We start from the raw sequence: 15396 nt of genomic DNA on the forward strand, positions 1-15396 counted from the left end.
ATTATTATAACTTTGAAATTACCGGATTCTCAGGCAAAGATATGGGAAAAGGAATAACAGTTCTTTACTAGTGTATATATATATAACAAGACAAACAAACAACAACAATGGCAACAACAACAAACAAACCCAGAAATCCAATAACAGCTTTCTCTCGGCTGTCAAGCACTTTCCCCTTTGGTGTAGTTATGGTCATAGCCAGCAGGGGTGCTGTTGGCTCCCATCCAGGCAGGGCAGGTGTGAGGATTCCTCTGCAGTTGCAGGGGCTCTGCTGTGAGCTCAGCAGCCTCTCTCCACGTGGGTAATGACAGGCAAGCCAGCAGAAGAGATAGAAAAGGGGCTTCCTTTCCAAACTCACAAGGGCAGCCAATCCTGGTGCTCCTCCTCCAGATGGCAAAATGGGGTCTAGAAGGAACCTCAGAGCAGCCAACTGGAGACGAGCACACCCTGGGGTGGCAAACAAAATATAGCAGAAATTCTGCAGCTGTAGCAGGAGCCACGGTAATCGGGCAGATGTGGGGCATCAAGTTAAAGCGTAGCAAGAAGCCCTGAATTAGTGGCAGAAAACGGGGGGCTGGGTAGGGAATTGCTCCCCTGGATAGCTCACTGGCAATGGCTGGTCCTGGGGTCGGGCCACACAGAGGTAGCAGCCCTGGTGGGGGATGGTGAGCTCCCGGCGCAGCACGCACTCGCTCTGGGCTCCCAAGCAAGCAGAAGAGCAGATAAGCAAGCCAGCGAGCCCAGTCACAGTGCTGAAGGAAAAGAAAAAAAAACAGGCAAAGAACCACAAGGCAACAGGATATCCCGTCAGAGGCACCATGCTGCTTGGCCACTGAGACGATTGTCCCACCGAAAGGAAACCACAGCCCTTCACCTCCCCAACCCTCACAGGATCCTGGGCTGGCTCTCACCCATCACAATACTCCTGGTGTTGCCATGAGGTTTTCCTGGTTTGCCGAGCACTCATATTGAAAGAGAAATGTGCAGCTTCTCTCCCGCTTGTTAATGTAAACACTGGCCATGTTTTGCTAACTGTCTTTCATTGTTTACATATTTCTAGTTGGGAGGAGAAAGGTGACTGACAGTTAGCTTGGCCAGTGTGGATTGGAAGGTGGGGATTCCATCCTCCAATTGATGGACATTATAGGAAATGTATATAAGTGACTTTGTAAATAAACTTCGGGCTTCCTGCTTCTGGCCCTGGATCTGCCCGCAACTCGGAAATGTCTCTGGAGTCCCTCTCTTAACTGTCAGGCCCCGCGGTGATATCTGGCGCCCACAACGTGGTCAAGTAGCAAGCTCATGAGACAAGGAAAAAAGAAGAAAAGAATCTGCCTTCCACAAGCTGCGAGAAACCCACCATGTTCTCAGAGAAGAAACTTCTGTTGGAACTGTTCCAGTCCCTTCTGATGTCCTGTGACGCTGACCTGACGAGGACTCACGTAAGAGAACTGTATGCCTGGGGAGAAACCCATGGAGTCTTTTATAGTGCTGGGAATGCACTTTATATTGGCCAGTGGAAAACCCTGGGGGAAAGCCTTTTTTTATCCGTCCTTGACGGAGGCTTAAAAGCAGGCGCTCTTTTAGGAGCATGGGCGAAAGTTTTCTTGCTTTTAAAAGAGGCTGGAGAAGATTTTGAAGCTGATTCTGGGCTTTCGGAAGGAACCAGGACTGGTTCCCCTGTGAGCTCCGTCACTTACGACAATGAATGCTCTGACGCAGGGTTGGAGCCAATGCTGGAGATCCCAACCCCCATATTGGGGGTTGGGCGCACCCAGTGGAGTTTTTGGAACAGCTCTGGGGCTTTTGTGTGTCCTTTTGCTGGGTCGCTGGCGCTGGGGGGTGCTGGTGGGGCACGTGCGCCGTGCCCCGCCCCCGTCGCGACGAGCCAGAGCTGCTTGTCGCCGCAGCCTCTGTGCTGCCGCTCCGCCTGGCCCCGCCCTGCCCCCCCCCCCGCGCCGCACGGGCTCCAGCGGAGGAGCCCGGCAGAGGCGGCCCCTGCGCCGCCTCGGCCCTCCCCCACCGCTGCCGCGGGGAGGGGGCTGGGCGCAACCCCCTCCGCCGTGCTGCCGCGCGGAGCTGTGCCGCCTCGGCCCCCCCGCTCCCCGCGGGGGGGGCTGCCGGACGATGCCCCCACGCCGTGCGGCTCACCCGCGCAGCCCCCAGTGCTGCCCGCGCCGCCCCTGGCGCGTCCCGCCGCCCCGTGCCCCGCCCTGCCCGTCCGGCGCCGGACCGGCGCCGCGGGGAGGGCACTGGGTGCAGAGGCACCCTTCCCCCTCGGTACTGAAGTGGGGACTGAGGAGCCCACTGTGCCTGCGCCGTTGGCTTCTGTGCCCGCAGCGGACCCGCTGCCGCCGCCCGCTGCCCCGGCGCGTTCCGCCGCGCCTCCGCCCTCCCTCCCGCGTGGCCGGCGGAGGGCAGGCTGCTGGCCCCCCCCTCCCCAGCCTGCCCTGCCCCAGCGCCGCGCGGGCTTAGTCAGAGCAGCCCAGCAGGGGCGGGTCCTCCCCGCCCCGTCCCTGCCCCCCCCGACTGTCGCGCGCGGGTTCTGCCCCACCGCCGCCACCGGCCCCGGTGGCCCCCACCGCGGCCGCGCCGCTGGGCGGCGCTGCTGCCGCGCGCTGCCCCCGGGCGGGGGAGGGCGAGCTGAGGGCCGAGCGGGAGGGGCTGCCGCCTGCCGCCGCGCCCCCGGCCCCCCAACTCGGCTGCCCCCACGCCACCTGCGGAGGCCGAGCTAGCCACTGCAGCGGTCATCCCACGGTCCCGCGTCCCCGGCCAGCAGATGCAGGCTGAGCGGGGAGTGGAGGTGGCATCTGTGCTGCCACCATTATCTCCTGACCAAGCAGGAACCGAGAGTTCTGGCCCATGCCCAATACCCCCCCATTCAGAGGTGGGGGGGCTGAGCGCTGGAGCCGCAGAGCTACCGCCGGCTCGCGTGGCCCTGCCCACCGACCCGTCCGCCGATGGAACAGGAGCCGAGAGCTGTGGCCGATCGGCCACGCCCCCCAGCCCAACACCCCCCCGCTCAGAGCGGAGGCTGAGTGTGTCGCTGTCCCCCGCCCGCCCCCCCAACGGGGTCGAGCCGGCTGTGGGGGATGATAACGAGGCTGAAGCGTTGTCAGAGATGCACGCTCTTCCTGTCATAAATTGGGATGTAGGCTCTGGTTCTGCATAGCAGCTGAATCAGGCTGCTAAGCTAACGGAGCTGCTGCCTTAAGATGCATTTGTGCCCGAGCCAGTCCAGGGAGCTGTGGGCATGGTTCCACAGCCTCACAGCCGCGATGCCCCATCGTGGGCAGTCCCGTTTCCCTTATTAAGGGATGTGGCAAAAAATAATACAAGCTTCACTGAGGCAATTCAATGGATCAGTGCAGAAATTGAGAATCTGATATTTCCTTATGAAATAAGAGGCTTGGCAGTAGTGATGTTTGAACCTAAACAGGTTTCTACCTTTCAGTATGTTTGGGAACTTCTAGCTGCAGAAATGGCTGTCAAAAATAGCCACTTGCCTCGAGATGATCCCTTGTTTGGGGTCGGAGCCAATCTACTTACTGGGAGGAGTGAATATGCTTGTCCTGATGTACAGATTGGCTTTCCTCACACTGTTCTGCATCTGTGCAGATACATAGGGATATCTGCATTGATAAAAACCATGTTATCCTTCTCCCCAAAGCAAGACTTCTTAGACATAGCACAGAAACCAGGCGAAGCTTTTCGTAAATTTATATCGCGTCTAATGCATTTTTTAGAGATGAGAGTCAAGGATAGCACTTTGAGAATGATATTGCTAGAGCAATTAGCAAGGAGCCACGCTAATTCTGCTTGCCAGAGGCTCCTGGAAACCATTCCTGAGACTTCTAATGTCCTGGAAATGGTCCAGACCTGTGCGGTTCTGAACACCTGTGATTCTATGGTGTCTAGCCCAACAGCTGCTCCACAGCCGGCTGATAAGGGGCTAAATAATGAACATAAGACACAGGCAAATATTCAGGCCAGTGGAGAACAGGAAAAGGAGGCACAGAAAGTGACTCCCTTGTTTTTCTGCTTACAGTGTGGGGGTCCAGACCATACTGCAGAGATATGCAAAGCAGTGGGTCATGCTGAGGCCGAGGCCATGCCAAGCCTGAGAAGTCGGAGGCGAAGAAAAAGCCGAAGACATCAGGGGAACGAAACAGTTTCTCAAGCTCTAGAACAAGAGCAAAATTGTCTGGCTGGTTTGCAACCATCATCTCAAGTGTAGGAAGTGTTGATGTTGCCACATAGTATGGTCGAATTTTCTTTGGACCTTTGCAGTGGTTTCTACGTCCACATCCTATGTTGCATGCATTCTTTGAGAGAAATTCAATTGCTCAATTTGTGTTTTCTAAGTTCTCTATCCTCAGGTTCTGGGGATCTTTGCCATGAAGGTGGCTGCTGCAAGTCTGCTGAGCTGCCTCAGGTGCATTGGACTGATCCTGTTTGATCCTGAAACCTTGTGCACTCTGTGCCACCCTAGTGTCACCCATCACAGAAGCCTCTTCGAGATCTGATTGACATGGACACAGACTGATCATCCTATTCTTTCCTGTATGGCCTCCATAGAGACTTTGGATCCTGTGGAGCTGCTGGACATGGACAGACTGGAGCAGTGTGATGCTGTTTGAGCCAGCGGACTGTTAATCATGGACTCAGAGGAATTGTTTGCTATGGTTCAGTTTTATGTACTGTAGCCATTGTGACCTCTGTGGGGAAAGTGCACGTTGTTTGGGGTTGTGGTTTTGGGACAGAACTTTTGAGGTTCAGAATTTTGAATTGAGTGGTTAATTTTTCTTGGAATGCTCCTGCCTTTGCACCAGATAATTCCCGTTGCATCTTATAAAAATTTAAAAAAAATGAGGGTTGTTGGTTAAATTATGTTAGACCATGCTCGAGATATTTTGAGCAGGTTATTGCAAGGGGTTCAGGGTGAAACCCTGCGTAGCAAAGGCAGAATCAGACCAACGTGTAACCCTCACACCGCCACCAAAAGGAAGGTCGGTGAACTTTATACAAGTTTTTTTTTCTCTTTTTTCCTGTAACATTATTGTTCATTTTTCTTTTTCTGTTTTCTTTTTTAATATACTTAAAAGGGTGAGATGTTGCCATGAGGTTTTCCTGGTTTGTCGAGCGCTCATATTGAAAGAGAAATGTGCAGCTTCTCTCCCGCTTGTTAATGTAAACACTGGCCATGTTTTGCTAGCCGTCTTTCATTGTTTACATATTTCTAGTTGGGAGGAGAAAGGTGACTGACAGTTAGCTTGACCAGTGTGGATTGGAAGGTGGGGATTCCATCCTCCAATTGATGGACATTATAGGAAATGTATATAAGTGACTTTGTAAATAAACTTCGGGCTTCCTGCTTCCGGCCCTGGATCTGCCCGCAACTCAGAAATGTCTCTGGAGTCCCTCTCTTACTGTCAGGCCCCGCGGTGATACTCCTGGAGCTGGGAAGGGGGTTGGGGGGTGGGAGAGGGAGGGAGGGGGTCAGTGACCAATTTGGGACACTAAACAAAAACAAACAAAAATTGCATATGGGATAAAAACCATGCCCAAGAAAGCTGCTTACCAGGGTTGACCCACAAGTAAGAACTGTGGTGAATTGATCTTGTCTGGCTGCTAGGTGCCTACCAAACAGCTCACTTACTCTCCCCTCCTCAGCAGGACAAGGGAAGAAAATAACATGAAAAAGCTCATGGGTCCAGATAAGGACAGGAAGGTCACTCACCAATTACCATCATGAGCAAAACAGACTCGACTTGGGAAATATGACTTTAATTATTGCCAGTTAAAAAAAAGAAACAAAATCCAAAAATAAAACCACCTTTCCCCCACCCTCCCCCTTCTTCCCAGGCACAGCTTCACTCTTGTCTCTTCTACCTCCTTGTCATGGTTTAAGCATAGATGGAAATTAAGCCCCACATAGTCGCTCTCCTCCCCTCACTCCCTCTGGGAGTGAGAGATTAAAGATGGAGATTCTGAGTTGAGATAAGAACAATTTACTGGAAACAGCAATGAGATAAGAAAACGAACAGTAACAGCTATAATGCTAATAACAACAGTGTATGTAAGAGGGTGATTACATGCAAAAATGTTCACTGAGTCTGACCCAATGCGACATGACAGCAACTGAAGCCGCCCTGCCTCTCCATTCGCCACTTACTCTGCTGGAAAAAGGAACAAAATGGTGATGACCCCTGCATGTGGCATGTTTTTCTTCCACCCAAAGCCATGCCCCGCCCCCCCCCCACCCCCTCCTTCCGGAAGTGAGTCCCTTACTTCCACCCCCCAAGGATGATGCGAATGGTATGGAATAGCAACCTAGACACAGCCACACAGCTCTAGGCTCCACACCCTCTTGGCTACTGCATCCCACTGGGAAATAGGCTGGGGAGTGAGTGTTTGGAGGGGACACTGTAAAGAAATAAAAAACCTAGTAGCTTGTGTAACTTACTGTCCTGGTTTAGGGCAAATTTGGGAAGAAACCTCTGAATGGGGTCCCTCTGGAAAGCAAACCCAAATGGCCCTTCCCTCAACTGATCCGGGAAAGAATTTCCTTGGAGAAAAGTGGAAAAAACCTATTTATTTAACAAACAAAGTGTCCACAAGCATAAAGAATGAATAATATGAAACAATAAAACCTCTTGCCATTCTGAAGAGAAACGGCAAAATTGAGAAAGTCCTTGCCGTGGGTTGTAGCTCAGCTCTCCCACTCCGTCTTTTATCAGTCCCTCTGGCACTGGAAAATGCCAAGGTCCAGGCCCCGGTGGGCCGCAGGCACAAGACCCAGGTGTCTCTCTGGGTTTTTCAGTCCAGAACAGGTTTAAACAGTTGCAAGAAAAAGGAAAAAAATAATCTGCCTCAGCTAGCTAAAAAGAAACTAAAGGCAAAGGAGATCTCTCTCCCGCTGTCTGTCTGTGCTGCAGACAACACAGTCCAGGAGCGGAATGCGGAGGAGTGCAGTTTCTGCAAACAAACTGCACGCTTCTTCTTCCCCCCCTTCACTCTCAGAACCAGTCTTAAAGGTGTAGAACTTAATATACAGCATAAACAGAACAGACAATTGGGGATACAAGCATCATAAAGTCACCCCAGGACACTTAGCATTAGCAACTGGATGTGCTGAAGTCTCAGGCTGCAAGCTGTGAACTTACACCGAGATACACTGAACTTTTACCTACTTAAGAAGAGGCCCCAGAGCCAGTTTGGGCCAGAAGATAAGGAAGTGAGGAAGGCGACTACCCCTGTCAGCATAAGATGCAACCTTAGAGGTAAGAGAAGAAATGGGCTCACCTAGAGACAATGAAGAGACCCAATGAAGAACAAGACTACCCCATACCATAATATTACTATTGGACCAAACTGTCATGTCAGGGGTGGGAAACTTGGATTGTAAGGGTATAATTGCCCAGGGATTTCTTTGTTCAAGGTCCCTCTCCTGAGGCATCCAGCTCAAGCTGTATCTCACCACTGTACCAAATAACCTAATTTGCTAGATTCTGCCTGAGACTCTGGGAAAACCTAGGGTAAAATGTGGTGGTGGGTTTTCCAAAAGGGAAAATGTCTCTGTAAGTATGTGTGTCTGGAGTCAACACAGGGCACCCATTGGTTCAGTGGAGTCATCCATCATGAACAGACTGCAAAGTCCTAGTGGTTGAAGTCTCAGGTAGTATGAATGTAACTCCTCAAGTGAGTGTGAGATGAGGCCCATTTCCCTAAAAGACACAGATGGGACAGCTGACCTGAACTAGCCAAAGGGACATTCCATTCCATTCCATTCCATTCCATTCCATTCCATTCCATTCCATTCCATTCCATAGAATGTCATGCTCAGCAATAGAATTCGAGGGAAGGGATGAGGGTTTCTTTTTTGTGAGGGGAGAGGGAGGTAGCTGTTGTTCAGAGACTGGCTGAACATCAGTTTGTTTCTGGGAGGTGATGAGAAATTACATTTGCATCACTTGTGGTTTTCTTTTCTTCATCTTTCTCAAACCCTGAGTTCTCTTGCTTTTGCTCTTCCTATTTTCTCCGGTCCTGCCTTTTTTTTGGTGGGAATGGGATGGCATTTGAGCAAGTAGCTGTGTGGTGCCTAAGTTGCTGGTAAAGGGTAAACTACAACATTTTCACACACTGTTTTAGGAAATATGTAATGGTGCCAATTTTTAAAATATATATACTGTATTGCTTTTGCACAGCCTGGGTTTTGGCAGCAGGGAGGCCACAGAGAGATGGGTCCTGTGAGAAGTTGCTGGAACCTTCCACCATGTCCGGCAGAGCCAATCCCTGATGGTTCTGAAGATAGACATGTTGCTCACCAAAACTGGGACAATGAGAGAGGTTGGTAATGCCTCTGCGATGACATATTTAAGAAGAAAATCAAAACAAAGTCACACAGCTTTTCTTCTAGTCAGAAAAGAGGAGGAGGTGAGAACATGTTAGGGAAAAAAAACATTGAGACACCAAGGTCAGTGGAGAAGGAGGGGAAGGAAGTGCTCCAGGTGCCAGAGTGGAGATTCCTCTGCAGTCCATGGTGAAGACCATGGTGAAGCAAGTTGTCCCCCTGAAGCCCATGGGGATCCATGGGGGATACAGAGATCCACCCGCAGCCTGTGGGGGAGGTGCCCATGCCAGAGGAGGTGGATGCCTGGAGGAGGCTGTGATCCAGTGGAAGACCCGGTAGAGAGAGGAGGCCCTTGCTTCCAGGCTGGAGCAGCCTGTCCTTGGAGGACTGCACCCCATGGAAAGAGAGACCCACATCACAGTAGTTTTGGGAGGACTGTGTGCCTGAGGGAGGAATTCATGCTGCAGCAGGTACAGTATGGCTGCTACTCGTGAGATCGGACCCATGATGGAGAAGTTCATTGAGAACTGTCTCCTGTGGGAGGTACCCCATGGTCTTACAGGGGAAGGATTCCTCTCCCAGAGCAGCGGAAGAAAATCTCCGTGGTGAACTGACCAAAACTCCCATGTTCTGCCTCCCTGCACTGTTGGTGGGAAGGAGGGAGGGGCTAGGGGAAGAAAAGGTGTTTTAAGGGCTTATTTTACTTCTCATTATCCTCCTCTGATTCTGTTAGTAATAAATTCACTTTGCAACCTTAAGGTGAGCCTGTTTTGCCCTTGAAATGTTTTCTCCCAGTCCTTATCTCACTCATGTACTGTTCGTAAATTTTTTTCCCTTCTCTGCCCAGCTGTAGCAGAAGATGGTGAGGGAGCAACTCTCATAGGTGCCTGGCATTGGGCCAATGTCAAACCATGACATATACCTAAAGGCAACTTTATCTACAGTCAGTTTCATCAATGCATTTTATATGCAGTAGATAAATAGCCAACCATATCTGTTATCCAAATTTCATTTTTACAGTATCCAATTACTTGAACACAAAGTTAGTTTCTATGGAGAGTCTAGTGACAGCTTGATTATTTTAAAAACTTATTTTTCAGATTTAAGTATAACATTCATGGTAGCCTTACATTACACAAAAGCCCAACCAATATATACATTATAAAATGGTGTAATGGATGCATGCATGTCTGATACAGTGATAATAAATTTACCAAATTCTAATTGTTCACTTTGTAAACATTTTACAAAAGCATTGTGATTTACTTGGATGGATACATAGTCCTTGATGGAAGAATTATTTAGACTGAATCTGTGGCACATTAAAGAATAAAGCTGACAAGATCCGTTCTGCATATTCTTTTGACATGATTCCAGCAAGAGAAACAGCATGGTATAAAAAGTATACAGGAAAGGTTGTTCTTACCATAACCGTCAAACTCTGGAAATTGTAAATACACGTTTAAGTGATTGAAAAAGTCAAAGTCATAATACTTGTAACCACTCAGAAATTACAGTAAGAAATGTTATGCAGTTACATGTAGCTGTCAAAACAATGCATATCTTTCCTTGTCAGTTGGTAATTCTTTTCCAACAAGACAGGAAAACTTTGGCATTTGCAGACATTGAAAATAATTTTTGAAGTTCACCACAGTCACAGCATTTTCTTTGCAAAAGGTAAACTGTACACCAAGGCTCAGAGGCTGTAAAAACTGGTTCCAAGTGGAAAAAAGTGCAAATATCCTGCACAGATAGCTTAAAGAGCTTCTGGTTAAATAATTTGCTAACAGAATCTTTGTTTTCTTTTTTGCATAGTTCACACATCACTGGGAATGTGACAGAGTGTGCTATTTTTGGCAAGGGCAAAAAAAGTGATACCTGTGTGAGTTGCCATGTTAGACATGCTGGATCCATGCAGAATTCAGGTAGAAGGCTGCTACCTGATGTTATTAGACAGTGAATATTGATGTTGCTTTTGTTGAAGCAGTTCTGTAATAGCCAACAGCTTCTTAAGAACATGCTGTAGAAAAAAATACAAAAAAACAAACAACAAAAAACCCCAGTACAACCCTACATTAGCAACTAGAAAAAGCCAACACCCATCTTGCTTGAGAAGTATCTTCAACATTAACCTACCAGACCTAGAATTAGGTAGTTTAAAGTATATTTAAATCCACACCCCCTCCCCTCAGCTCCAGTTTCACAGTCACTATGACATTACTTCAAAAGGCAACTGTAAAACAGCAATATGCAATTTATCTGCAGCCATGGAAACCCATTAAGTCTTGCCAACTTAACCTGAGAGTTTGAAAATGAAACAGTTCTATCTGTTAAAAACAATCTGTAAACCAAAAATCTATTCTTGGGTATTTTCCCCATGTGAAAGTACAGAACTGGGCCAAGAACATGAAAAAAACTCTGGTGGGAAAAAAAAAAAGGTCATAATACAATTCACTTTTGCACAAGCAGAAGCACTATCTAACTTTCGGAAAACCTGGTCATTAAACTTGAACAAATGCAACGGAACATATAAAACAGGCTGAGAAATTGTATTGCTAATGCACTGTCAGGAGTTCAATAATTTTTTCATTATAGTAGAACTATGTTCAACTACAACATTATGATGAACATTAGGGCACTTATAGGGGAAAAAAAGAAAAAAGATTCAAGAGGTTTTTTTAATGGAAACCCATGAGGAGAAATTACTCCTTTGAAGTAGAAATATAAGTGCATTGAAAAAACAGTGTCGCATTTATGACCATTAAGTGCTACAGATGCAGGACTTGTGAAACAAATTCTATCCCTTATCTGCAAGCAATACATATTTAATACTGAAAATTTCTACTATCCTGACTTGCCAGTCTAGCCATCATTTTTGCTTTTTCAAGACTAGAGGTAGCTGTGAATTGTGAACTAGAACATGATTGATTTTTTCCTCTCATATGCCACTGAAGAAGCAAATTGCAGTAGTTATTAAGCTAGATTAGTTTTTAATTGCTATAATGTAGCATTATCTCATTTTTAATTCCTTGAGCTTTCTTCCGCCAAAGCTAATTGAATACAAATATATTTTCACCATTTGCAAAATTACCATAAGCATTCCTAGTAATATCCTTATTTAAAAAAACATTACTGCCAAAAATATATATTATTTGAGTAACATCTGTTGAGATGAAATATAGATTTATCATCTCTTTAGGTTTAAATTAAGGCCTTGAAAGAGCCAGGATATAGGAAGCTCAGTGTTCAAACCACGACAATAATAAGAAATCTGATTGCAAGAAGTTATTTTGAAGCAATTAAATTGAAAACTATTTTTAAAACTACCTCTTCAACATGATTCATTAAACAGTTTGAGCTGATACTGATTAAATTTAAGGAAGACCATCTCTAAACCAAAAGGCTTTCTATAGTACAACTGCCACTGTCTGCAAATCATTAGCATTAAAAAGGGAATAGAAATTATCTCCTGCACAGCACAGTATATTAGTCAAGCATACCAAAACATATTACTGTGCAGTAAGTAGGATTGGCAACAGTGCATGAAGTCATACAGATTTTTTCCTCTTAAAAATAAGTTTTCATAAAAACTGTACACAAGTTTAATATTTGGAACAGAACACTCATTTATAGCATTTACTAGAAAAGTTTGCCATGATCGTTTACAAACATAATAAATTAGAAGGCAGAAATGAAGTAGTGCTAGAAAGCTAAAGAAAGTAAATTAAGCTGCTTAGTTCTCAATTAGATGAGCTAGATCCTAAAACTGGAGCCAGCAAGGAGACAGTAATTTCTTGAGTTTAGGCTTCCTTCCTCTAGAAACTAAAAACTTCACCTGGAAAATAAAGGAAAAAAACCCCACAAAAACCCAAAACAACAAAATCTGAAAACCAAAAAAAACCCCAAACCAATGAATGATCTCCTTTCACTGGTGGCTGAGCTTAGGGAGGAAGTTGAAATAGTAACGAGTATTAGGGAAAATGAAGGGGAAATAGACTGGTGGAGTTCCACCCTTCCATCCTTAAGGGAGGCCCACCAGGAGTCAGAAGGCTCCCATGCCTCCCCCTGTCAGGCAATTAGAGGACACATGGTGGATGAGGGGGAGTGGAAAGGGGTTCCTACTCAGGGAGGTAATGGAAATTCCCCCCAACCCCCATCACCTACCCAGGTGGCACTTCAGAATAGATATGAGGCCCTGGATCAAGAGGGTCAGCCAGATGACATAGAAGAAAATTATCTGCCCAGTGAGCCTCCCAATTAAGCTTCATCTGTCAGATGGATCACCACCTCTAACATTAAAAAGAAAAGAAGAGTAGTCGTAGTGGGTGACTCCCTTCTGAGGGGAACAGAGGGCCCTATATGTTCACCAGACCCAACCCACAGGGAGGTCTGCTGCCTCCCTGGGGCCCAGGTATGGGATATTACTGAGAGAGTCCCTGGGCTGATTCAGCCCTCTGATTACTACCCACTGCTGATACTCCCGTCTGGCAGTGATGAGATTGAAAAGATAAGTGCTAGGGCAATAAAAAGGGACTTTAGGGCATTGGGTCAAGTGGTTGATAGGGTAGGAGCACAGGTAGTGTTCTGCTCAGTCCCTCTGGTGGCAGAGAAAAACAATGAAAAGGAGAGCCCACATTATCAACAAGTTGATCAAGGGTTGGTGTCATCAGCAGAATTTTGGGTTCTTTGATCACGGGGCAACTTTTTCAGTGCCTGGCCTGTTGGAACTGGATGGGCTTCATTTTTCTGAAAAGGGTAGTAGGTTTTTAGCTCATGAACTGGCAGAACTCATTGAAAGGGCTTTAAACTAGGTTTGAAGGGGGAAGGGGATTCAGTTGGACTATCTAGGGGCAGGCCTAAGGGTGATAAACCTAAGTTAGGGGGTGAAGTCACTAACCCAGCTGAGGCGCATGTATACTAATGCACGCAGTATGGCTAATAAGCACGAAGAGCTTGAACCCATGGTGCAACAGCAGAACTATGATGTAGTCACTGTCACAGAAATGTAGTGGGACAACTCACATAGCTGGAGCGCTGTGCTGGATGGCTACAAGCTCTTCAGAAGAGACAGGAAAGGGAGAAGGGGTGGAGGGGTGGCCCTTTATATTAGGAAGGCTTTTAATGCCATGGGTATTGAAACTAATGATGGTGAAGTTGAATGCTTATGGGTAAGAATTAAGGGGAAGGCCAACAAGGCTAACATCCTGCTGGGAGTCTGTTATCGTCCACCCAACCAGGAAGAAGAGGTGGACAACTTATTCTATAAGCAGCTGGAGAATGTTTCAGGATCACCAGCCCTTGTTCTTGCAGGTGGCTTAAACCTACCAGACATCTGCTGGGAACTTAATACAGCAGAAAAGAGGCAGTCCAGGAAGGTTTTAGTGTGTGGAGGACAACTTTTTGTCACAGCTGGTGACTGAGCCCACCAGGGGAGGGACTATGTTAGACCTGATTGCAAATAGAGATGGGCTGGTGGGAGATGTGGTGGTTGGAGGCCACTTGGGGCATAGTGATCATGAAATTATAGAGTTCTCGATATTTGGTGAAGTTAGAAGGAGCATCAACAAGACTTTTATATTGGACTTTCAGAGGGCAGACTTTGGCCTGTTCTGGAGACTTGTCCAGAGAGTTCCTTTGGAAGTATTTTTTTAAAACAAAGGAGTCCAGGAAAGGTGGGCATGCTTCAAAACAGAGATCTTGAGGGCACAGGAACAGACTGTCCCTGTGTGCCAAAAGACGAGTCAACAAGGCAAACGTCCAGCCTGGATGGGTAACGAGATTTTGAAAGAACTTAGGAATAAAAAAGATACATCATCTCTGGAAGCAGGGTCAGGTCTGTCAGGAAGAATTTAGGGGGGTTGCTAGGGCAGGTAGGAAAAAAATTAGAGAGGCCAAAGCTCAGTTCAAAATTAATTTGGCAACTTTTGTAAAGGATAATAAAAAATGTTTTTACAAATATGTTAGTGGCAAAAGGAAGGGTAAGACCAACTGTTCTCTACTGGATATGGGAGGGAACTTAGTAATTGCAGATGAGAAGGCGGAAGTGCTTAACGCCTTCTTTGCCTCAGTCTTTAGTGGGAAGATGGCTTGTCCTCAGGACAACTGTCCTCCTGGGTTGGTAGATGGTGTCAGGGAGCAGAATGGTCCCCCTGTTATCCAGGAGGAGGCAGTCAGACCTACTGAGCCGCTTGGATGTTCATAAATCTGTGGGACCAGACGGGATCCATCTCAGGGTGATGAGGGAGCTGGCAGATGAGCTTGCAAAGCCGCTCTCCATCATTTACCAACAGTCCTGGCTCACTGGTGAGGTTCCAGATGACTGGAAGCTGGCCAATGTGACACCTATTCACAAAAAGTGTAGGAAGGAGGATCCTGGTAATTATAGGCCAGTTACCCTGATCTCAGTACCTGGTAGGGTAATGGAACAGTTTATATTGAGTGTCATCAGGCAGCACTTACAGGATGGCCAGGGTATCAGATCCAGCCAGTATGGGTTTAGGAGAGGTAGGTCATGTTTGACCAACCTGGTCTCCTTTTTATGACCAGATGACCCATCTGGTGGATGCTGGAAAGGCTGTGGATGTTGTCTATTTGGACTTCAGCAAGGCCTTTGACACTGTCTCCCACAGCATACTCCTGGAAAAGCTGGCAGCCCATGGCTTGGACAAGAGCACTCTTTGCTGTGTTAAGAACTGGCTAGATGGCCGGGCCCAGAATGTGGTGGTGAACGGTGCTGCATCCAGCTGGTGGCCAGTCACTAGTGGTATTCCTCAAGGGTCTGTGCTGGGGCCAGTTCTGTTCAATATTTTCATTGACTATATGCATGAAGGTATTGAGTCTTTCATTAATAAATTTGCAGATGACACTAAGCTGGGAGCGTGTGTCGATCTGTTGGAGGGTAGGAGGGCTCTGCAGAGAGACCTGGAATGGTTGGATGGATGGGCAGAGTCCTATAAGATGAAGTTCAATAAGTCCAAGTGCCGAGTCCTGCATTTTGGCCACAATAACCCCCTGCAACATTATAGGCTGGGGACGGTGTGGCT

At 47.3% G+C, this 15396-nt stretch overlaps 1 protein-coding gene across 4 annotated transcripts in view; it reads right to left on the reverse strand.

Annotated features, from left to right (window-relative positions):
• LOC134565208 (ras GTPase-activating protein 1-like) overlaps positions 1 to 15396 on the reverse strand; it is a 146897-nt gene that overhangs the window by 3885 nt on the left and 127616 nt on the right. For 2 of the 4 annotated variants that reach the window (XM_063424695.1, XM_063424694.1), the window contains exon 25: positions 5996 to 10373. Coding sequence is in view for 1 of the 4 variants with exons in the window: in XM_063424694.1 (XP_063280764.1) it covers positions 10290 to 10373 (84 nt within the window). In the remaining 3 variants the exon portion in view is untranslated. Of the gene's footprint in view, positions 1 to 5355; positions 5460 to 5995; positions 10374 to 15396 lie in introns of those variants that run through there. The other 2 variants (XR_010083811.1, XR_010083810.1) reach the window with 2 other exon arrangements.

Source organism: Prinia subflava, assembly GCF_021018805.1.
Source record: "Prinia subflava isolate CZ2003 ecotype Zambia chromosome W unlocalized genomic scaffold, Cam_Psub_1.2 scaffold_39_NEW, whole genome shotgun sequence".
Lineage (NCBI taxonomy): Eukaryota > Metazoa > Chordata > Aves > Passeriformes > Cisticolidae > Prinia > Prinia subflava.